This window comes from Zootoca vivipara, chromosome 4, assembly GCF_963506605.1.
Source record: "Zootoca vivipara chromosome 4, rZooViv1.1, whole genome shotgun sequence".
Classification (NCBI taxonomy): Eukaryota; Metazoa; Chordata; class Lepidosauria; order Squamata; family Lacertidae; genus Zootoca; species Zootoca vivipara.
The window spans coordinates 96,429,557-96,452,249 of NC_083279.1; the positions used below are offsets into that span (position 1 = coordinate 96,429,557).

Consider the following 22,693-nt stretch of genomic DNA (forward strand, 5'->3'; position numbering starts at 1 on the left):
AACGTATCCAGAAGAGGGCAACCAAAATGGTCAAAGGCCTGGAAACGATGCCTTATGAGGAACGGCTTAGGGAGCTGGCTATGTTTAGCCTGGAGAAGAGAAGGTTAAGGGGTGATATGATAGCCATGTTCAAATATATAAAAGGATGTCATATAGAGGAGGGAGAAAGGTTGTTTTCTGCTGCTCCAGAGAAGCGGACATGGAGCAATGGATTCAAACTACAAGAAAGAAGATTCCACCTAAACATTAGGAAGAACTTCCTGACAGTAAGAGCTGTTCGACAGTGGAATTTGCTACCAAGGAGTGTGGTGGAGTCTCCTTCTTTGGAGGTCTTTAAGCAGAGGCTTGACAGGCATATGTCAAGAATGCTTTGATGGTGTTTCCTGCTTGGCAGGGGGTTGGACTGGATGGCCCTTGTGGTCTCTTCCAACTCTATGATTCTATGATTCTAATTAGTCTCCGGGCCCAATTCAAAGTGCTGGTTTTGACCTAGAAAGCCTTAAAAGGCTCAGGACCCTTTTGCCTACTCTAGACAAACCTGCTTTCCATCCTCAGTACAAGCAGTATGTAACCACCTCAGGACTCGACACTCAAGCCGTTTGACACCATCCTTGGCACCGCTCCTGCCTGCAGTGTATCCAATAGGCGGCACTTGGGACAAGCGTTCAGTTTGTATAACAGTCAAGCCGGCCTCAGCTCCTGGCCCTGTTCCCAGGCTGCAACTCCAGGCGGTGCCAGGGACTCCTGGCACCCAGAGCCTTGTCTGGGTGAGCTCAAAGTGTGGCAGATGCGAAGGGGGGAGGGATGTTCCTCCGGGGGAGCCAATCGATCAAATTAAATGAATGCGCGGTCATTTCATTGTGGGCTCCTTTCGGCCCAATTAGCCTCCCGTGGATCGTTCTTCACAGCCGCTGGGTTGGCCGAGGTCGCTTTTAATGTCGCAAAGTTCTTTTCAGATGCGGCAGCGGCGGACGGTTTTCGAGAGCTTCGTGTGCAATTATTTTGGAGGTGACTTTAGGGAGCTTGGCTATCTTGAGGAGGCTGGAGAACTTGCCATTGGCGCTATAATGGGAACTTACTGTTCCCCGGAGGGAATCCGTCAAGCCCTTGAGACTTTTGCTAAGTCCTACTTTCAGCCTTGCTTTTAGAAACTTGGATATGTTTTTTTTTGCCAGCTTGGCACCCTTTGGATCCTCACACCAGCCACCCTGTGCATTTGCACCAGGAAGAAGCTGCATTCTGTGATCTGTGGAGGAAGTGCAAATTAGGCGGGTCTGCATGAGTTTGCTTAAGCAGGATTTTTCTGCTACACTGTAGGGCAGGGGTGGCCAACTCCCAAGAGACTGCGATCTACTCACAGAGTTAAAAACTGGCAGTGATCTACCCCCTTTTGGGGGGTTCAGGTCAAAGTGTTGAGCTTTTTTTCAGGGAGGAGGAGGAGGGTTTTTTAGGGTTTAGGTCAAAGTTTTTGAGTGGTTTTTTTTTTTAGGGAGGAGAAAAGCGCCATTTTGATGGGCTGCAGGGTGAAAACGTTGAGCTTTTTTTTAGGGGAGCCATAGTTGTTGAGCTTCTTTGGGGGGAGCCAGTGATCTACCAGTGATCTACTACAGACGTCCAGTGATCTACCGGTAGATCACGATCTACCTGTTGGACGTGCCTGCTGTAGGGGAAGGCAGGGAACTGCAAAGCACCGGAGCCATACTAGAGAAATCAAATGCAAACCTTATTCTTTCCTGAGCGTTGATGCTCATTTCTGCAGCCTTGAGGACGATTGGAACGGTCTCCCTCGGGTGGCTGTAGGCTCTCCTGCCTTGGAGGTTTTTAAACAGAGGTTAGATGGCCATCTGTCATGGATGCTTTAGCTGAGATTCCTGCCTTGCAGCGGGTTGGACTGGATGACCTTTTGGGGTCCCTTCCGACTCTATGATTCTATGATTTCCCTCCCTCTCTCATAAAACTCAGTGGGGTCATCCAACAAGCATAAATGTTGGAATATTCAGGACCGACCAAAGGAAAAAGCTGGTTCATGCAGCACGGGGTAGAATTCGGGGATTTGGTCCTCAAGATGCGATGATGGTCCTGAAAGACCTACCTTGGCTCCCAGTAGGTTTCTGAGCACAATTCAGAGTGTTGGTGCTGACCTTGAAAGCCTTAAATGGCCTCAACCTGAAGGAGCATCTCCACCCCCATTGTTCAGCCCAGACACTGAGGTCCAGCTCCGAGGGCCTTCTGGCGGTTCCCTCCCTGCGAGAAGCGAGGTTACAGGGAACCAGGCAGAGGGCCTTCTCGGTGGTGGCGCCTGCCCTGTGGAACGCCCTCCCATCAGATGTCAAGGAAATAAACAACTATCTGACTTTTAGAAGACATCTAGAGGCAGCCCTGTTTAGGGAAGTTTTTAATGGCTGAAGTTTTGTTGTGTTTTTTAATATTCTGTTGGGAGCCGCCCAGAGTGGCTGGGGAAACCCAGCCAGATGGGCGAGGTATAAATAATAAAATTGTTGTTGTTGTAAAAGGATTGGGTCCAGTGTGGGAAACCTTTGGTTCTCCAAATGCTGCTGAACTGCAACTCCCAGCAGCCCCAGGCAGCATGGTCAATAGCCAGGGGGCGATGGGGTTTGTATTTCATCCACATTTGGGGAGAACAAGGCCCTCCACACCTGGATTAGATGAAGGCTTCTTCCAGAGACCCCATCTATGGAACACTCGATTTGCTTGCACGGAGATGTTACGATGTTTGTGGAGAGGTTAGATGATGTGACAAAGCAAGCGTTATCCCGTGCTTTCCGGTGCAACTCTCTTTCCTGATCTAAAAAAAAGTCGGACTTTTTTGGGGGGGAGAATTGCAAGCCCTCTCCCATAAACCATTGCACAACTTGAATGTGCAACTTGACGAATCCTACTTGAAAGTAGCAGCAGTCTGGAAGCCTCGCTGAGGATTGGGCAACGATGGCCTTGCAGTACCTCCCAGTATTGCAGGCAGTATTCCTTTGAATGCCAGCACCGGCGGGGAATCCCGAGTGTGGGGAGAGCACCGTTGTGGCACCTAAGTCCTGATCGCAGGCTATCCTGTAGACATCTGGTTAACCCCTGTGAGAAACAGGATGTTGGACCCGTCAGGCTTTTTTGGTCTGATCCAGCACAGCTCTTCTCTTGCAATCAGCATTTTGGCAGAGAAGCTTTCATTCAGAACTGGAAGACTCTGAGACATTGAATGACTTCAAAAGCACCTGAACCCACATAAATAAACTGAAGAGGGGAAGCGTTTTTTACTCCCACTGCGGGAGGAAGCCTGTACATTTCCCGTTTCCTTCTCTTTAGTTTAAATCACAGCTGATAAGTTTCCTGTGCAATTGACTGTAATTTGCAGGGGTAAACAGAGTTGTATGGGGGATGGAGGTAAACAAAGCTCATTAAAGAGAGCTGGGAACACAGCCTGTTCGGAGGAGAGTATAAAAGTCTGGACCTCTCTCATTAAACTCTCTGTTCTCTGCCCCCCGACAGCTTCGTTTTGTGGCTGCTTTGAAACCGAACCCCTCAAGATGAAGAGGACCCTGAATTTCTGCTCAGCCTTCATCCTCCTGATGGTAAGTGTGATTTATCCCGCATGACTTGACTTTGTTGCCTCTCGTGCAGTGCAGGAAAAGTGGTCCCTACAGTGTTTCCACCGGCAATCTCCGCCTCCGCTGCTTTGCAAATATTCCCCCTCCTTATGCACACACCCAGATTGGTAGTAAGCCTGAGAATGGGATTGTCTATTGGCAGAGGGAGGAGGGAATCAAAGATTCCCTGCCTGTGGATAATCCACATCAGCCAAGCAAGGGAGCTGCTTATCAACCTACCAGGCTTCTTACTGGCTCTTTACTGTGATAAATCAAGGACAAGGGAACTTTTCTGGATTAGGGCCTCATTCCTTTGGAAAGCATCTTTCAGAGGCAGACAGGACCAGAGCCAGATGAGGCCAGATGAGGCCCTTTCTCTCTCCCTCTTCCTAACCCTGCCTTTACATGCTCTCTCTCTCCCTCTCTCTCCCTCCCTCTCTCTCTCTCCCTCCCTCCCTCTCCCTCTCCCTCTGCCATTTCATTTTCATGCCCCCTCTTTCTGCCACCCCCTTTCCCCACACTATCTTCCCCCCTATTTCTGGAAAGGAGGCTAGCACAGAGCAGTGACTCGTACTTCTTCTTCTTCCATCACTTGTAGTTGATTAAGATTCTCTTCCATAAACCCGGTCTTAAAGGTGAGTCCGTAAGTGACTGTGGAGGCCAATTCTGGAGCGACACGTCCTTCCACAGTGGGGACACAGGTTTCCAGGTGGGAGTTGATCACAGCGAGGGTTTGCCAAGCGTGCCTTCCTCTTAGCATGTTTCTCCCTTGTGTCCTGAGTTCGAGCGTCTTCAAAGCCCATGACACCTTTGGCAATGGCTGTTCTCCAATTGGAGCGCTCGAAGGCCAGTGTTTCCCAGTTGTCAGTGTTTATACTTTATTCTTTGAGAGAGTTTTTAAACCTCTTTTTTGATCACCAGCATTACACTTTCCATTTTTAAGTTCAGAATAGAGTACAGTAATACCTCCGCGACCGTCCGCCCCGTCTACCGTCCGCGGCAAACCTGGAAGTACCGGATTGGGTTACTTTTGGGTTTGCCGCTCGCACATGCGCAGGAGCGCAAACCGCTCCACACACATCCGCAGAGTGTCGCTTTGTTGAGCGTGCCTTTCATCAAATGTCCAGGGCTCCGGAACGGATCCCGGACTCAAAACAAGGTACCACTGTAGTTGCTTTGGAAGACGATCATCAGGCATCCAAACAACACGGCCAGTCCAGCGAAGTTGATATTGAAGAATCATTGCTTCGACACTGTTGATCTTTGCTTCTTCCAATATACAGAGCAGTGACTCATACAGAGAGACATTAGCCACCCTCCTCTGGCACAGCCCACACGCCAGCTGCATCTCCACCACTCATACCCAAGACAGAGAAGGGGACCATTACCCGTCCTAAGGAAAGATTCGGCACCAGGTCAAGAAATGCATTGAGTACAAACACTTTGTCCTTCCAGGAGCTTCTCATGATTAATTTTGGGAAGATTTATCGTAGCACCAGCAGTTCCCTCCTGACCCATAAATGTTCCCTGGCAGACAGCTTGGGCACGACAGGTCCAGCTGGTAGCCTTGAAGGGAACCCAGGAAGACCCAGCGGCCGAGTCTCTTTGAAGCCTTTGAAGTCTTTGCACTTAAACCCCACTTGGGAATGGCCAGCTCTCGCCCTCTTTCCCAAAATAGACTCCTGATTTGGCGGGGGGAGGGGCAGGCAGTGTACGGGACCCGGGCCAACAAGGGGAAGTTTTCCAAGGGAAGGAAACAAAACAAAGCCACAATGAGCAGGTCTGAACTGCAACCCACATTGCCACGTGTGCTAAAATGCTGCCTGGGCAGTCGTTATGCCAGGGGGGGCTGCTCTGTCATCTTAAACTGGCGGTGAGTCGGCTCTTGCCAGATCTTTAAGAGCTCTGAGATACTCAGGCATCAGGAGAAGGGAGGTGGCCAAGAACATCTGGATATCTGCAGAATGTGGGGGCCTTTAAGACCATCTCCAATCCTTCCTGTTTCATGGTTTGTGTTGCACTCTGGATTTCACCTGCTGATGATATTACAGACTGACTTCCCCAACGAAGAGTTCTCCCCTATATTCTTCTTCTTTGGCGGTCACTCGTAGCCGAGTAAGATTGTCTTCCATGAACACTTGTCTTCACAGGGAGGCCAATTCTGGATCCACACGTCCTTCCACAGTGGGGACATAGGTTTCCGGGCAGGAGTTGATCACGGTGTGGATTTGCCAAGCGTGCCTTCCTCTTAGCACGTTTCTCCCTTGTGTCCCGAGTCCGAGCATCTTCAAAGCTGGAGTTGTAGAGTTAAAGGGACCCTGAGGGTCATCTAGTCCAACCCCATGCAAGGCAACCCCCTATTGCCGCTTTCTCCTCCTCCAAATTTGTGCCACTGCTGCATTTCTGGGTCTTGTTTTGTTTTCATGATGTGTGGTTTTTTTTAACTGAGTCAGAAGAATGAAAAGTTTACTTTTGTGATCTGCAAAGCTGCAATTTGTGGAGATCAGTGATGATGCTCCAGTTCCCAAACTCATGCTTGCTATGGTCCTTGGCTGTGGGCCAAGAAAAGCACTTGTGGTTCTCAGAAACTAGTATTTTGTGCCTTACTGCCTCCAACAGTGAAGGTAGTAGCCATTGATAGCCTTAGCAGTAATTCATCTACTTTCATATTTCTTACTTTGCCTCCTGCTCTGGAGGGTAGGACTTGAACCCATGGCTTTGAGTGTTTCAAGAAAGGAGATTCCGACTAAACATCAGGAAAAACTTCCTGAGAGTAAGAGCTGTTCAACAGTGGAACAGTCTCCATTGGGCTCTGGACTCTCCTTCCTTGGAGGTTTTTAAGCAGAGGTTGGATGGCCATCTGTCATGGATGCTTGAGCTGAGATTCCTGCCTTGCAGGGGGTTGGACTAGATGACCCTCGGGGGTCCCTTCCGGCTCTATGATTCTATGAACATGGCTTCAAAGTGGTTTACGAGTGTAAAACCAATATTAGAAATGTATCTGCCATAATTAAAATGCACAATAAAACAATTCCATCCATACGTTGAAAGCCTCCGTCATTAAATTGTGCAGTGGAAACGAGTCATTAGAAGAGGATAAGAATTACAGCAATGAAAACAGCTAGCTCAGGAAGTTCAGGTCAGAAGATCAGGGGACTGCTTGCCTTAAACAGATGCATCTTTAAGAGCCGGCGGAATGCCATTGCGGATGGGCCATCTCATATTCCAGCAAGAGAGAGCACTATCCTCCCTGAATCAGTCTAATCCTTCGGAACAAATTCCATAGTTTCACTGTACTCAGCGTGGAGAGATACTTTCTCGAACAAGCAGTTCATACAAAGTCTCCCCAAGCTCATTCTCTATTTCCCGGCATGCTGTGGTTTTTATGATGCCCTTTCACTGCGGTTTGTATGGGCTGGTTTTGCTTTTAATTATGTTGTAATTTTATATTTTTATTGCAACTGGAGGTTCTGGCATCGGCTATCTGGCTCTGTAGCATCTGCTTCCAATTCTTCCTTTTTGTAAGCTTCCCTGCCTTGAACTTTCCCCGTGCCTCTCGTCAAATGAAAGATGGGGACTTGGGAGGGCAGGCATCTAGTCCATCATTTCAGGAAGCCAAATCCAGGTTATGCAAGGCAAAGAAAATTCCCAATCTTTTTGCATCACCTGCAGGACCTTTTTTCCATCTGCTTGCAGCAGATACTTATAAAAACACACAAGCACAGCAGTTGTAGACTTCTGGCGACTTCATTGCATGCAAGACAGACTCTGGAGCTTCTCTTTTTTTTTTGATAATTTTTATTATTTTTATACATACAAAAAAACCATAACACACATAATAAAGAACAAAAAGAAGAATAAAAAATAAAATAATACATTGTTTAGTTTGCAATTCCTGCTTTGCAGGGGGTTGGGCTAGAGCAGGGGTCGGCAACCTAAGACCCATGGGCCACTAGCGGCCCATGTGGGTCGTTTAACTGGCCCATGGACCCCCGCTGCCCACTCAGTCGGCTCCCGTGCACCACGCTAAACCGGCGTGGAGCAGAGCAGGGACCACCGCCTTCTCTGACGCTGGCCGGCTTCCCATTGGCTGCACGCCTCCTCCATGCCGGAAGGAGCACTGAAAATAGCATTTGCGCATGTGTGGATGCACGCACGCATGCGCACTCTGGCCCACCGTGGCGTCTGTGGGACCGTGAACCAGCCCAAGCCACAAAAACTTTGCCGACCGCTGGACTAGATGATCCTTGGGCTCCCTTCCAACACTCCAATTCTATGATTCCATTGTTGAAAATGTAAAAAAAGATATGTGGACGTCAGAGTGCCAAATTCTCTCCCTTTTGGTTTTTTCAGGCCTTCTTCTGGCATCAGGCACAAGCATGCGGCAGTCAAGAGTACTGGAGTTCCAAAGGCTACTGTGTCCCTTGTGAAGGGTGTCCTCCGGGAGAGGAGCCAGACAGAGTAAGCAAACCTATCTGAGATGTTTCCGAATGCCTGGCCTCTTCTCTCCGCAGCCCAGATGCATCGGTGCTGAACGGGTGCTTTTGTTTTCATTCATCCATTTAAAATCAAAGTTTCTAGTCCCTATGGATCTGAATCTACTCTTGGAGATACTTGATGCTGCTCTTGCGGGGCTGGGGAGAACCTTGTGGCAAAGCCTACTGGTTCTGAATTATATAAAGGGGTTGCTGAATTATATTTCCTCTAAATTACGCAATTATTTGCGTAATTTCTGCAGGCAGCACAGCTCAGCACCGAATCAGCAACAACATTTATCAATGCCGAGAGAAGGCGGCCCTTTAGAGCCTCTGTTCACAAAACATGCCGCTGCCTCGACATGCATTCTTATTTTATTTTATTTTAAAAGGCAGTGCAGTACCAGGTTCATATAGGGAAATGGCATAATTTAGAAAATGTTCCTCTTTTGGTTTTGGCTGCCGAATGAGTATTCTTCTCTATTCATGTTTTCACCTCACCATGGGCAATTAGACATGTCAGACAAAGCTACAGCCTGAAGGTTTTACACTCACAATTTTTGTTTTTATGTTGCAGCATGCATTTCGTTCTCAGAATAGGAGCTTCTCAAAGCTGAAAAGGCCTTTCTCTGGCAAAGCATGCTGGGCCACATTTTGTGGCTGTTCTTTTTTAAGCATTTGCTTCCAAAATGCAGCCACATTAGCACTGTTTTCTCATAACTCTGGGCAGCTGTGTTCTATAAACAAGACAGCCATGAAGCAATGTGCCTTTCTATAAACAGGACCTTCTATATTAACTGCCGCTTATTTTTCTTCCCGATGGTTGCAGTCCCTTTAGAGCAGGGTGGATTTGATTTAAATCAAATTGATTTAAATCAATAGTCAGTAAGACTTGATTTAAAAAAATTTTTATACAGAAGGACTCATTCTTGCTGGTATAATCTTAATATTTACAACCAGATGAAGGTTTCATATTTGTAATAATAAATTTTCAGAATAGTTTTTACCGTTATATCAAAAATTACTGATTTGTTTATACTCTTAGAAATACATAGACAGATAATTATGAAATTATTGTGAGGTTTAATAAGTTAACTGTTTGTATTTGGAGAACTTTTCTGCTGTACTTTATTGGAAGGAGAAAAATAATCGTTTCCTTAATAACAATTTAAACTACAGTCGTACCTCGGGTTACGACCACCTCGGTTTGCGAACAGTTCGGGTTACGAACTGCGCAAACCCGGAAGTGTTTTCGCCGCGCGTGCGCAGAAGCGGCGATCGCGTGATCTGCGCATGCGCAAAGCGCGAAATCGTGAAAATCTCGCTTTGCGCATGCGCAAAATGGCGGCGCCCATCGCGTTCGGGTTACGAACTATTCGGGTTACGAACTGCAATCCGGAACGGATCGCGTTCGTAACCCGAGGTATTACTGTACTTATTTAACTAATACATTAGCATTATAGCATATGTATCCATGTTTGTTAACTGATGTGGTAAAACGTGTTTATTTAAAAAAAACTTAGACTGAGTTTTAGCACACATGAAAAACTTAAAACAAATCCTTATTTCCTGATGAATAGCCTTTGGACTATAATCTAACTTAAACAGAAAACTATCTTTAGAAAGATTTCTCCTCCCAAAAGCATTTTATGTTAAAAATCTGATTTAAAATAAAAAAGTGATTTAAATTTTAAAAATCTGATTATTATTTTTTAATCATTGATTTTTATCCACCCTGCTTTAGAGTCTAGACCAGGCATCCCCAAACTTCGGCCCTCCAGATGTTTTGGACTACAATTCCCATCATCCCCCGACCACTGGTCCTGTTAGCTAGGGATCATGGGAGTTGTAGGCCAAAACATCTGGAGGGCCGCAGTTTGGGGATGCCTGGTCTAGACCTTTAGATTATACAGAAACCTGCTGCAAATGCATGCATCGATTTAACAGGAACTGTATATCTCCGCAGAACCTGCCCCCTGTGCAGCTCGGTTGCGCACTGGCTGTGAGCTGATGCTCAACCATGCTCAACACCGCTCCTTCTCTCTCTTTTTTGCCATAATCTGATTTCCTGCTTCTCCGTCTCAAATGCCATTTCCCACTACGAAGGCCGGTAGCAAAAAGAGCATACCCCCCAAGGGAGGAATCTTGTGCATTTTGTTCACTATTTGCAACGTCCAAGCCCAGAATCCAGCCTTTTAATAGGGAACCCTCTCACCCGTCTCGCGAGTGTTGGGACTTTCGTGAAGATTCTGCGGCATCCCAGCCGCAGACGTCAGTCCCAACAGCTGGAAGGGAAGTGAGGTATAAGGAACTCCGCCCCCTTCCTGGTTGACCTTGGGGCATCTTAACTCTGCTTTTTGTTTTGATTTCCCACCGTAGACATGTGGCTATGGGAAAGGACTGGGGATGATTTGCAAGGCTTGCTCGGAGGGATCCTTCTCTTCCAGCTACGGGCTGGAATTCTGCTCGCCACATACCCACTGCGAAGGCAAGAGGAGGGTCCATGCCAGTCCTGGAACAGCTGCGGCAGACACCTTGTGCGGGGACTGCATGCCCGGGTAACGCTGCTTATAGCTTTTACCGTCTGTTCTCTTGCAGGGCAGACACACCTGCGCCAAACCCTCCCTCGCCGGGGGCAGCGGAGCACCTCTCCGGCAAACACCGAGCCTTGTACGAGAATCAGTTGGCAACACGTCTGCGTGTCCGCTAGACTCGGAAAATAAAGTTTTGCACAAACGTGAAATTGTGGCAGAGGTTTGGATTTTAACTCGGGTCCTCTGACCCTGAGCAGGAGAAGAGCTTGCAGGATCAGGCCACAAGTCCAGCATCCTGTTCCCACAGGGGCCAACCAAAGGCCCATTGTGGGAAGCCCGCAAGCAGGATTCGAACACAAGAGCCCTCTCCCCTGTTGCGGTTTCCAGCAGCATTGCTGCCTCTGACTGGGGAGGCATAGCAGAGCCATCCTGGCAAAGGCCTTCTTTGTGAATTTGTCTAGTCCTCTTTGAAAGCCATCCACGTTGGTGCCCGACACTGCCTCCCTGTGGCAGTGAGTTCCAGAGATTAACTGTGCGCTGCGTAAAGAATTACTTCCTTTATCTATCGATCCATTTCCTTGCGGGGAACCTACTGGGAGCCAGATTTCAGGAACAGAGGACTTTGCCTTATCTCAGTATTGTCTGCACTGATTGGCAGCGGCTTTGTGGGGTGACAGGTAGTGTGAGTCTCCCCAAGTCCTACCTGGAGAGGCTGGGGGTTGTACCTACATGCAAAGCCCTTCCCCCAAATCAGGAATCAGGTGGAGGAAGCAGAAAGCTGCCTTACACTGAGTTGGCACCCTTGGTTCATGTAGCTCAGTGCTGCCTCCACTGACTGGCAGTGGCTCTTTTGAGTTTCAAACAAGGAGTCTTCCCCAGTCACACCTGGAGATGCCAGGGATTGAATCTTGGCATCCTTTTCATGCAAAGGAGATGCAAAAAAGGGGGACTGCTAGACAAAGAGCAAAGAGGCATCATCATAGAATCATAGAGTTGGAAGAGACCACAAGGGCCATCCAGTCCAACCCCCTGCCAAGCAGGAAACACCATCAAAGCATTCTTGACAGATGCCTGTCAAGCCTCTGCTTAAAGACCTCCAAAGAAGGAGACTCCACCACACTCCTTGGCAGCAAATTCCACTGCCGAACAGCTCTTACTGTCAGGAAGTTCTTCCTAATGTTGAGGTGGAATCTTCTTTCTTGTAGTTTGAATCCATTGCTCGGGGAACAGGTGAAGTTGCTTTTTATCGAATCAGACCATTGGTCTATCCAGGTCAATACAGTGGTACCTTGGTTCTCAAACTTAATCCGTCCCAGAGGTCTGTTCCAAAACCAAAGTGTTCCAAAACCAAGGTGTGCTTTCCTAAGGAAAGGAATGCAAAACGGATTAATCCGTTCCATACTTTTAAAAACAACCCCTAAAACAGCAATTTAACATGAATTTTACTATCTAACGAGACCATTGATCCATAAAATGAAAGCAATAATATAAAGGTAAAGGGACCCGTGACCATTAGGTCCAGTCGCGAACGACTCTGGGGTTGTGACGCTCATCTTGCTTTACTGGCCGAGGGAGCCAGCGTACAGCTTCCAGGTCATGTGGCCAGCATGACTAAGCCGCTTCTGGCGAACCAGAGCAGCGCACGGAAACGCTGTTTACCTTCCCGCTGTAGCGGTACCTATTTATCTACTTGCACTTTGATGTGCTTTCGAACTGCTAGGTTGGCAGGAGCTGGGACTGAGCAATGGGAGCTCACCCCGTCGCGGGGATTTGAACCACTGACCTTCTGATCAGCAAGCCCTAGGCTCCGTGGTTTAACCCACAGCGGCACCCGCGTCCTACACAGTACATAATCAATGTATTGTACTATAAAATAAATAAGACAGTATTGTAGATGATAAAAATTAGAATTATTATTTTTTCTTACCTGCACTGATGATAGTCATTGTTTGGATGGGGGGCTTTTATCCATTTCTGCAGTCGCACAATCAATCAGTCAGTCAGTAGCTGAACTGGGTTCCATACCGTCACAAAAACAAATTAATCCAAAAAGCTTCAAAAACAAAAATGCAAAATAATTAGCAAAACAAAAGCTCCAAATGTAATCCGTTCAGGAAGTCCATTTGACTTCCAAAATGTTCAAAAACCAAGGCGCAGCTTCTGATTGGTGCAGCTGCCCCAGAAACAACAGGCGACAGCCGCATCGGATGTTCGGCTTCTGAAAAACGTTCGAAAACTGGAACACTTCCGGGTTTTCGGAGTTTAAGAACCAAAGCGTTTGAGAACCAGGGTACCACTGTATTGTCTACACCAGGGATGGAGATCATGTGACCTTTGGCTCCTCTCAGCCATGGTTCCATGAGCAGGGCATAGCTGCCAAGTCTCCCGTTTTCCCCGGGAAACCCCCGTTTTTCCAGCTGTCCCCAGCCGAAAAAACGGATTTTTTTGTTTTTTCCCAGTTCATTCTGGCGCGGCAGCCATTTTGGAACTGGGCGGAGCATGCTCAGAAGCGACTTTTGATGCTGCTCTGCCCAGTTCCAAAATGGCTGCAGCGCGACTTCTGGTGTGGCAGCCATTTTGGAACTGGGCACAGCAGCATCAAAAGTCACTTCTGAGCATGCTCCGCCCAGTTCCAAAATGGCCGCCGCGCTACTTCCGCTATGCTACTTTCGGTCTGGTCCCTTATTTTTCAGAGAGGGACCTGGCAGGTATGGAGCAGGGACGATGTGCATATTCCACATATTGCAGAATGACCTTTCCGAATGCAGAAGCTGCCTTCTGCATCTGGAAGGGGGGTGCCTCTTGAGGGCAGCCCTGTACATTTTTGGGTGTTAACCAGTGAAGCATTGAATGATGCAGGCCCCTCCAGGGGACCTTGGGAGTGGATCATGGGATGTAGATTATCTCTGGTCTAAGATCCTCAGACCCAGTAGCATAGAGATGATCGCTTGGCTTTCTTGCGTGAGTAACCTCAAGCCATGTGCTCTGTGAGCGCTCCTGCCTTCTGGGTGGTGCCCGCCTTTGCCGGCCGTGGCACGCCACGTCTGCCCTGGGTTGCTTTCCAAATGTCAACCTTTCCGGAGAAAAGCGAGTGCAGAGCCGACGGCTCGAGGTAACTAGCGCGGTATGTCTGCCAAGGAACACACACGTATCCTGCAAGGAACCGCCGTGTGTTGCTAAGGATTCGGGGCAAGAGGAGGGGGAGAGCATTGGGGGGGCAATCACCTCCCCACCCCATGAATTGAGCATGCATGCGTTTTTCCATGTGGCTCTGCAATGTGGAGGAAAGCTGGCAACTGAGCGTTGAAGCAATCTTCCCTGAAAATTATGATCGTCAGTCGTCTTGTCAAGAAACCGCAAGAAGCCGTGATGACCACCAACTTGTTTAAGCATTTTGTTAAACTACGGAACTTGCTCTCATGCGAAGCAGGGATGCCTGCCAACCTAGATGGCTTTAAAAAGAGGATTAGACAAACTCACAGAGGAGACTGCTCTCGATGGCTACCAGCCAGGAGGCCAATGCTTTGCCTTCACAGCTGGAGGCAAGCAATGCTTCAATTGCTGAAAGCCACAGGAAAGGACAGCTGCTCTTGTGCTCATGTCCGGCTTGCTGGTTTTCCACAGGTCTCTGGTTGGCCACTGTGAGAACAGGATTGTGGAGCTAGATGGGCCATTGGCCGGATCCAGCAGTCTCTTCTTACGTTTTTAGCAACAGCTGGTTGACGCAGCCCCTGAATCTGTTTTCATTTGGCCCTTGATGGTCCTGCTAAGCCTGTTTTCAACACCCCATACTTCTATTGTGACTTAATTCTTGCCTGTGTTTTCTGTGCAGATGTCCATATTCATTCATATTCATATTCATTCTGTGCAAATGCCCATATTCGTTTCTGAGCACAATTCAAAGTGTTGGTGCCGACCTTTAAAACCCTAAACGGCCTCAGCCCAGTATACCTGAAGGAGTGTCTCCACCCCCATCGCTCTGCCCAGACACTGAGGTCCAACGCCGAGGGCCTTCTGGCGGTTCCCTCACTGCGAGAAGCAAAGCTACAGGGAACCAGGCAGAGGGCCTTCTCGGTTGTGGCACCCGCCCTGTGGAACGCCCTCCCATCAGGTTTCAAGGAAATAAACAACTACCTGACTTTTAGAAGACATCTGAAGGCAGCCCTTCTTTAGGGAATTTTTTAATGTTTGATGTTTTATCGTGTTTTTAATATTCTGTTGGGAGCCGCCCAGAGTGGCTGGGGAAACCCAGCCAGATGGGTGGGGTATTTATTATTATTATTATTATTATTATTATTATTATTATTATTATTATTTGTTATGCAGTGCCTGAGTACATATGCTCCAAAAGCTATGAGGATCTTAAACTTCCTAATTCACCTGAGAGCCAACCTTTCCCAGCTTGTCTCACGTTCTTATCTTCTTAAGTCTGTAATAAGTTTCCAAAGAGCCCAGTTCGAAAAATCAATGGCCCAGCAGGCTGTACAGCAGGCTGGACTGGTGAGTAGAGGATCCTCCGATACCCCAGGGCTTAGTGGGCTGCTGTTCAGTCCAGCCTCAATGTGTAACATTCCTGGGGGAGATCAGCTGATTCTGATAAGGATCGCAGGAATGCAGGTAGAGAGGGGTGTGGGTGCAAAATGAGGTCTGGATGCAATTGATACCACAGCAGTGCTGAAATTCAATAGGCAGGGACTCATCGGTCCCTGGGATGGCTTGGGGCATTTCAAGCAAGAATCAGAGAGAGAATAATATGTTTAGATGGGTTGAAAACTGGGATGCTGCCCCCCAGCTGTATAGCCCCATTTTCAGAGCAATTATTCTTACTGGCCTTGGAGAGGAGGGACTGGGGTCCTCTTTTTAAAATTAATTTATTATTTATACCCCTTCCATCTGGCTGGGTTTCACCAGCCACTCTGGGCGGCTTCCAACAGAAATATTAAATACAATAATTTATTAAACATTAAAAGCTTCCCTAAACAGGGCTGCCTTCAGATGTCCTCTAAAAGTCTGGTAGTTGTTTTCCTCTTTGACATCTGGTGGGAGGGCGTTCCACAGGGCGGGTGCCACTACCGAGAAGGCCCTCTGCCTGGTTCCCTGTAACTTGGCCTCTCGCACCAAGGGAACCGCCAGAAGGCCCTCGGCACTGGACCTCAGTCTTAGACAGTACCTGGTGTGTTCAGTATCGGAGAAAGGTAGCAAGCACAGGTGTGCATATTTTTGTGGCTCTGATTCCCAGTGACTTGGTTGGAAGTCGGGGCGGGACAGAAATCCGCTTCACTTTTAAAAGGCATACTTGCTAAATTGACACCTCTTCAGACTTTGCCTGCATCGAAACGCAGGCATCCCTTGAAATTTGCACTTTCTCCTAATTTTCCAGTGCATTTCTCCAGCCAAGTAATGTGAATGAAAATGCATATTCTAGGGTGGAGTGTGCGTGAAAACAGCATAGGAAAAAAACACACACAGAGAGAGAATGAATGAGAAGTGCTTGCAGAAATGTATATTTTGGGCCAAATTTGCAACAATGAGAACTGGGACAGGGGGAGGAAGCAAGAAGGAGAGACCAATTTTGAGAGGCTCCCATCCCTAGCGGGGAATGCTATCAGGGTAGGGCACACCTGAAGTTTATGATCGCCCGCAAAGCGAGTCCTTGTGGAGAGGCAGCAAAACATTTCCGAAATCCCGCAGTCTGCAAAACTGGACAACTGTGTACGTACCAGGAAGAGCCGGAATCCCAACATCTTGACGGGAAACCAGTGAGGAGGAAGTGATGGGGTGGGGATCAGTGACTCATTGACAGCTCTTGGCTGAACTCAGCCTGCTGTGCTTAAGGCTAGAGGGAGGAGGGAGAAACTAGGTGACCCCCTTAGTCACGTTTTGCTCACTCCGGGCTGCTGATTAATCCAAATTCCCCGTGTCGATTTTGTAGAGAGTGGAAAAGGAGATTCCAGCCACCCTTGCCGGGTTTGACCTCTTTCCTTATCCTCTAGCATCCTCGGTGGGATTTTTCACTCTGTCCCCCATTGAAGATTAAGACTTTGCTCCTCTTTTTGCCACACGGGAATCCTGCAGTTATCGGGTGGGACTTAGGGGATACTTTTCTGTTGCTGTGACTTATAAGGGAGGAGGGAGAAAGATTGTTTTCTGCTGCTCCAGAGAAGCGGACATGGAGGAATGGATTCAAACTTCAAGAAAGAAGATTCCACCTAAACATTAGGAAGAACTTCCTGACAGTAAGAGCTGTTCGGCAGTGGAATTTGCTACCAAGGAGTGTGGTGGAGTCTCCTTCTTTGGAGGTCTTTAAGCAGAGGCTTGACAGGCATATGTCAAGAATGCTTTGATGGTGTTTCCTGCTTGGCAGGGGGTTGGACTGGATGGCCCTTGTGGTCTCTTCCAACTCTATGATTCTATAAGTTCAGCGGCAGAACACTAAGTGAGGATAATGGCAACCAGGGCCACATTTAGGTTTGATAAGGCCCTAAGCTACTGAGGGGGATGAGGCCCTTTATATGTCCAGCTGTCCTTTGTCAACAACAAATTGTCACCGTTTTTTTGTGTTGAATATATGCTATATGGTCATTTATGGACCTCATTGGTATCTCAAGCCATTTGCACATAAGAAATGAGCAAACTAGTGAGACGTTTCATACATACAGGTGAAACTCGGAAAATTAGAATATCGCCGAAAAGTGCATTTATTTCGGTAATGCAACTTATTATTTTTTATTATTATTTTAATTTTTACAAAGGCTTTCTTTTGGAAATTCCACAGTAATGCAACGAATAGTTACAATAATACAAAAATAAACACCGCTGTTACATTTCATTAATTGCATTCCATTTATAATTGACCCGCCTAACGACAAATAATTACAATTACAATAAAGGCTTGACATATCTTGCTTTGCATGTCATGCATCTATCTCATATATTGGTTTCACCTTTTAAGTTGCATTACTGAAATAAATGCACTTTTCGACGATATTCTAATTTTCCGAGTTTCACCTGTAAATCCGCCACTGATGGCTACAAGCCCAGAGCCGTTTTAGGAGAGGGATTGCTTTAAAAGGGCATTAGAGAAATCCATAGGAAATAAGACTGTGTGTTGCCATGGAGTAAAATATTTCCAGTGTCAGAGGCAGTAGACCTCTGAATACCAGTTGCCGGGGAGCAAGGGGGTTGTGACCTGAACACACCTTTTTTACGGGGGTACAATCAGGCACCCACACAACAGGCACAGAGCCCTGGCAGCTGGGGGGGGGGCGCAACGGTAAGCAGGTTGGTCAAGTGGGCAGATGGATGGAGGTGCGGACCGCAAGGTGCGGACTCTGCTCACCTTCCGTACCTGTACCCCAGCTGCCCAGTCCACCAGAGAGTGCAACACTTGCCCTGCTCCCAGCAACCCACGCTATGCCACTGCCGGGGAATCAGAGGCGGGAGAGACCACTTGCCCTGCTCCCAGCAACCCACGCTATGCCACTGCCGGGGAATCAGAAGCAGGAGAGACCACTTGCCCTGCTCCCAGCAACCCACGCTATGCCACTGCCGGGGAATCAGAAGCGGGAGAGACCTCTTGCCCTGCTCCCAGCAACCCACGCTATGCCACTGCCGGGGAATCAGAAGCGGGAGAGACCACTTGCCCTGCTCCCAGCAACCCACGCTATGCCACTGCCGGGGAATCAGAAGCGGGAGAGACCACTTGCCCTGCTCCCAGCAACCCACGCTATGCCACTGCCGGGGAATCAGAAGCGGGAGAGACCTCTTGCAGGCTCCCCATTTGGTCACTGTGGATTTCAGATGCAGGACTAAGTGGGGGCCTTTGGTCTCGCCCAACAGGATTTTTCTTACATTCCTAACCACGGGGGCTATGCTGGTTCCATGCCTAGCATGCACGGGTCCAAATAATTGCCTACTTCATACATGCTTTCGACACACAGGCCCGAGCAGTTCTGCCTTTGCCCAGCCACTTAGCACTCAACCGGAGCAAACTGCAGTTTGCAGAAAACCCGGTTGCCATTTGTTCTGATTCAGCACTAAAAATTGGGTGAAAGCAGTAGGGATGAGCTGCTTTGTTCTTGCCACTCCCCATATTTGAAGGTCATAGAGGCTCACACCCTGGAACTGTTCATCAGGAGGCCTGTTCCATACATTGTAGTACCAGAGCCTTTAATCCGGTGGCACTGAAACCTTTTGGAACTGCCTGCTGTTACGCATCAGACAGGTGTTTACCTTTTCAGCACTTAAGTGGAGATCTTTATCCCAATCTGCATCTGTGTTGGATAAGGAAATATTGTTATTGTTGGTGTGTCCCGTCCCCTCCCCTCGCCCCTCCCCCTGCTGAAGCTTTCTCTTCTTAATTGCTTTGGGATGTTTTCGAGTTTCCTTTAAATTAGTAAATTATTTGGCATTTGTAACATTAAATTTAATTAATTCATGACGTGGACCCTTCTGTACCGAAAAAAACTGCTGAGCACAATTGTGTTGATCGTTAGTGTTTAAAAGATCAAGGCCTGAAAGTATATAATGGAGTTTGTTATTATTCTTTGTGAATTTCTGTTTCCATGACGCGTGCGCGGAAATATCAAAGGCTGGTGTCATCGCCTTAAGTGAAAGCAGCTGAGAAATTTCAAAGGCTAGAGGGGACCTGTCGGGGATCTTTGTCCTGGTGGGATGTCTCTAGGGCACCTCTGAGATACCAGCCTTTAACCTGAACTTCTCTCTTCTTTCCATCCACAGATATTACAGCCCCGAAGGTGAGACAGACCCGAACGCCACCTGCCTGCCTTGTTTGTCTGCCCCCAAAGGCCTCCCAGGATGCTCAGGTGAGAGCAAAAGATGGCGGAGGTGCAAAAAGGGAACGTTTTATTTCCATTCAAGCTGGATAGGGAAAGAGCTGGTTGGGCATGGTCTGCAGGTATAGTTGTCTTGCCGAAGTGAAGTAGCTCAGGGCTTGGATGGGAGATCACCTGGGTTACCTTCAGTTCTTTGATGGACGACTTGGAACCAAGTGACATAAAAGATGCTCTCCCCAGCAACTGTGCTCCTCAGGTGTGGCCCTGCTGAGAGTACCATGTTCCCCAGAGGTGTGCTTAGCTTGTCCTAGAAAAGAGGCTTTTAGTGTTGCAGGTCCAGCCCTCTGGAATCATTTGCCAGCTGGAATAAGACAAGCATTGTGATATTTAGCTACCTACGGAAGACATTTTTGTTTAAAAAGGCTTTCCCTGAAGTGTGAGCCAGTCATTGGATGGGGGATTGCGAGTTGAGATTCCTGCATTGCAGGGGGTCAGACTAAATGACCCTTGGGGTATTTTCCAACTTGACGATTTTTTATGATTTTATGCAATAATGGGGATAAAATTGTAGAAATAGTTCTGCCGCTTTTCATTCATTGAACTTGTAATCGTTTGCATTTTATCTAGTATACCACGGTGGTAGCTCTGTTTACAAAAATCTCCAAAGCAATAAATGAAATTTAAGGGGCAGAGTATGAGCGTACTAATAAATATTACAGCAGTTGAAAGAGCCTCAGAGTCTTCTTAGGGAGAGGCAAGAAATTGCAAGCCACCTGCTGTTTCTTTCTCATTCTCTCCTCTCTTCCTGGGAAAGTTGTGTTACGTTGAAATGTGGGGCACGATGTCATTGCCCCAGATCCATCCCTTCCCCATGTAAGCGGCAGTGTGGGAATACTCCATGCAGTGATACCATGTCATGACTTGCCTTAATGTGACATGCAAATATATTTATTTAAAAATAAAAACCCAAGAGTCCCAGGGATGAGTTGCTAATTTCTGGTTTTTGTCTATTTCTCTCTGATTATTATTTTTCTATTACCTGCCCTTCACCCTAAGATCCCAGGGTGGGGTACCACAGTTCAAAATACATCGACAAAAACAAACAAATTAGAATCACGAAAATAGGGCGGGTCCTAAAATAGACAACAGAGTGTATATTTGACAGAGCACTGAGTGGAACTGGATGGCTTGTGAAGGATTAATTACAACCTGATATTCTCTCTTGTGTCATATGAAGAAAAGTTGATTATAGTGAATCAGGCTGGTTCTCTGTGGGACACTTCAGCATGTCTCAGTGCATGTGAAAACTTTGGGTCTGCGAGGTTTTTTGAAACCTATTATCTCTGAACAAGGTGGTGTAGAAAGGCAGGAAATTCCAAGCCCTGGGATTCCCGCTTCCACCTCTGTGTAGTCAAATACCAGAACAGGTTCCTTACAACACGAGGTGCAAAAGCATCACGGCTAGTCAGACATATGTTGCAACAGGAATTTCTGCAGGGCAGATCGTGGCAATAATTGCTGATACCGAAGGTTGAATAACCTGTGGTTGATTCATCCGTCGTGCATGCCTGGTGTGGCAAAGGCAGGTTGTAGAAATGATCTTGAGGTGAAATGTGGATTTTGTTTTAAGTGGGAACAACCAGGACATAGCTGCCAAGTACCCCGTTTTCCCCGGGGAAACCCCGTTTTTACTTACCTTTTCCCGGTGGTCCCCCGTATCACTTCGTCTCTCGTTTTCTTTCCAATTTGCCCTTCTATGGGCACCAAAAATGGCCGCCGTCGGCTTCAAAAGTCGCATCTACGCATGTCCGGAAGTGCATAGACACGACTTCCGGTGTTGGCGGCAGCCATTTTGGTGCCCATAGATGGGAGGAGCGACACCAGAAGTTGCGTCGACGCACTTCCTGACATGCGTACAAGTGACTTTCGAAGCCGGCGGCGGCCATTTTTGGTGCCCATAGAAGGGCAAAGCGACACCAGAAGTTACGTCGACGCAACTTCCGGTGTCACACAGCTGCCGGTCCCAGATTCTGCAGTCTGGGACTTGGAAGGTAAGAACCAGGATGTGATGTCAAAGGATGTTTTAATTTGATTGCACACCCTACGCCGTTCATATATTCAGTTCCATTCATATATTAAGTTCCATTCATTCATTTGCTCCCTAAAGAAAATCTCAACCATCTTGGCCTCCCCAAAAAAGCTCAACAACGACAATGGGTAGATCACTGCCAGTTTTTTTTTACACTGTGAGTAGATCACAGTCTATTGAGAGTTGGATGTCCCTGGGCCCTGAAATGTGAGCATCAAGGAAAAGGGAGGATCTGGGAATTGTTGAGGGAAGCTGGAAATGGGCTGTGAGACCTGGAAGGCAAAGTTCAAATCCATTAAGGCCATGGGACCTGGCTTCCATTTGGACTGGGATGGCAGAAGGCAGGGAGCCCAACAGTTGTCGGAGCTGGAGCCAAGGACAGGGAGAGGGGTCACCCCATGGCTGGTGGTACGTTCTGGTTGATCTCGTGATGCCACCAACCCCTCCTCCCAATTCTTTACCCTCTCAGGATCCAGGAGGTGGCTGACCCGCCTGACACGCAACGCCGAGGCTCTGCAGAGGCGGGACAACAAAGCGGCTGCTAACAGCACCCGAGAGGGGAAGCCGGAGGAGAGCGCCACCCAGTACGCCGTCTTGGCCATTGTCCCGGTTTTCTGCGTGATGGGCCTGCTAGGGATCCTCTTCTGCAACCTGTTGATGAAGAAAGGCTATCACTGCACCGCCCACAAGGACACGGACGAGGAGGGGGCCAAATCCGAGAGGAACGGTGAGCCAGGGCAGGGCCAGGGCGGGATGCATACCTGCCAAGTTGCTGTCAGAGAAATAAGGGACCGGGCCAGAAATAGCAGACCGGAAGTAGCGCTGCCGCCATTTTGGAACTGGGCGGAGCATGCTCAGAAGTGACTTTTGATGCTGCTTTGCCCAGTTCCAAAATGGCCGCCGCGCCAGAAGTCGCGTTGCAGCCATATTGGAACTGGGCAGAGCGTGGCAGAGCGTAGCATCAAAAGTCGCTTCTGAGCATGCTCTGCCCAGTTCCCAAATGGCCGTCGCGCCAGAATAAACTGGGGAAAAAACAAAAAAAATCTGTTTTTTCAGCTAGGAACAGGTGGAAAAACGGGGATTTCCCGGGGGAAACGGGAGACTTGGCAGCTATGCAAGGCGGGATGTGAGCTCCACTGGCTGATGATCAGGGTATCTCCATTGGCACTCGCTGTATTTCAGATCGTTACATTTTGCAAGC

The 22,693-nt window shown here is 48.0% G+C and overlaps 1 protein-coding gene across 1 annotated transcript in view; it reads left to right on the forward strand.

The window, feature by feature from the left end:
* The window catches only part of RELT (RELT TNF receptor), an 82,153-nt gene that overhangs the window by 36,320 nt on the left and 23,140 nt on the right, over positions 1 to 22,693 (forward strand). Inside the window, exons 2-6 of the mRNA XM_060274012.1 lie at positions 3,502 to 3,584; positions 7,953 to 8,060; positions 10,454 to 10,632; positions 19,348 to 19,433; positions 21,962 to 22,351. Of these exons, the coding sequence (XP_060129995.1) occupies positions 3,540 to 3,584; positions 7,953 to 8,060; positions 10,454 to 10,632; positions 19,348 to 19,433; positions 21,962 to 22,351 (808 nt within the window). The 5' untranslated portion in view covers positions 3,502 to 3,539. The remainder of the gene's footprint in view (positions 1 to 3,501; positions 3,585 to 7,952; positions 8,061 to 10,453; positions 10,633 to 19,347; positions 19,434 to 21,961; positions 22,352 to 22,693) is intronic.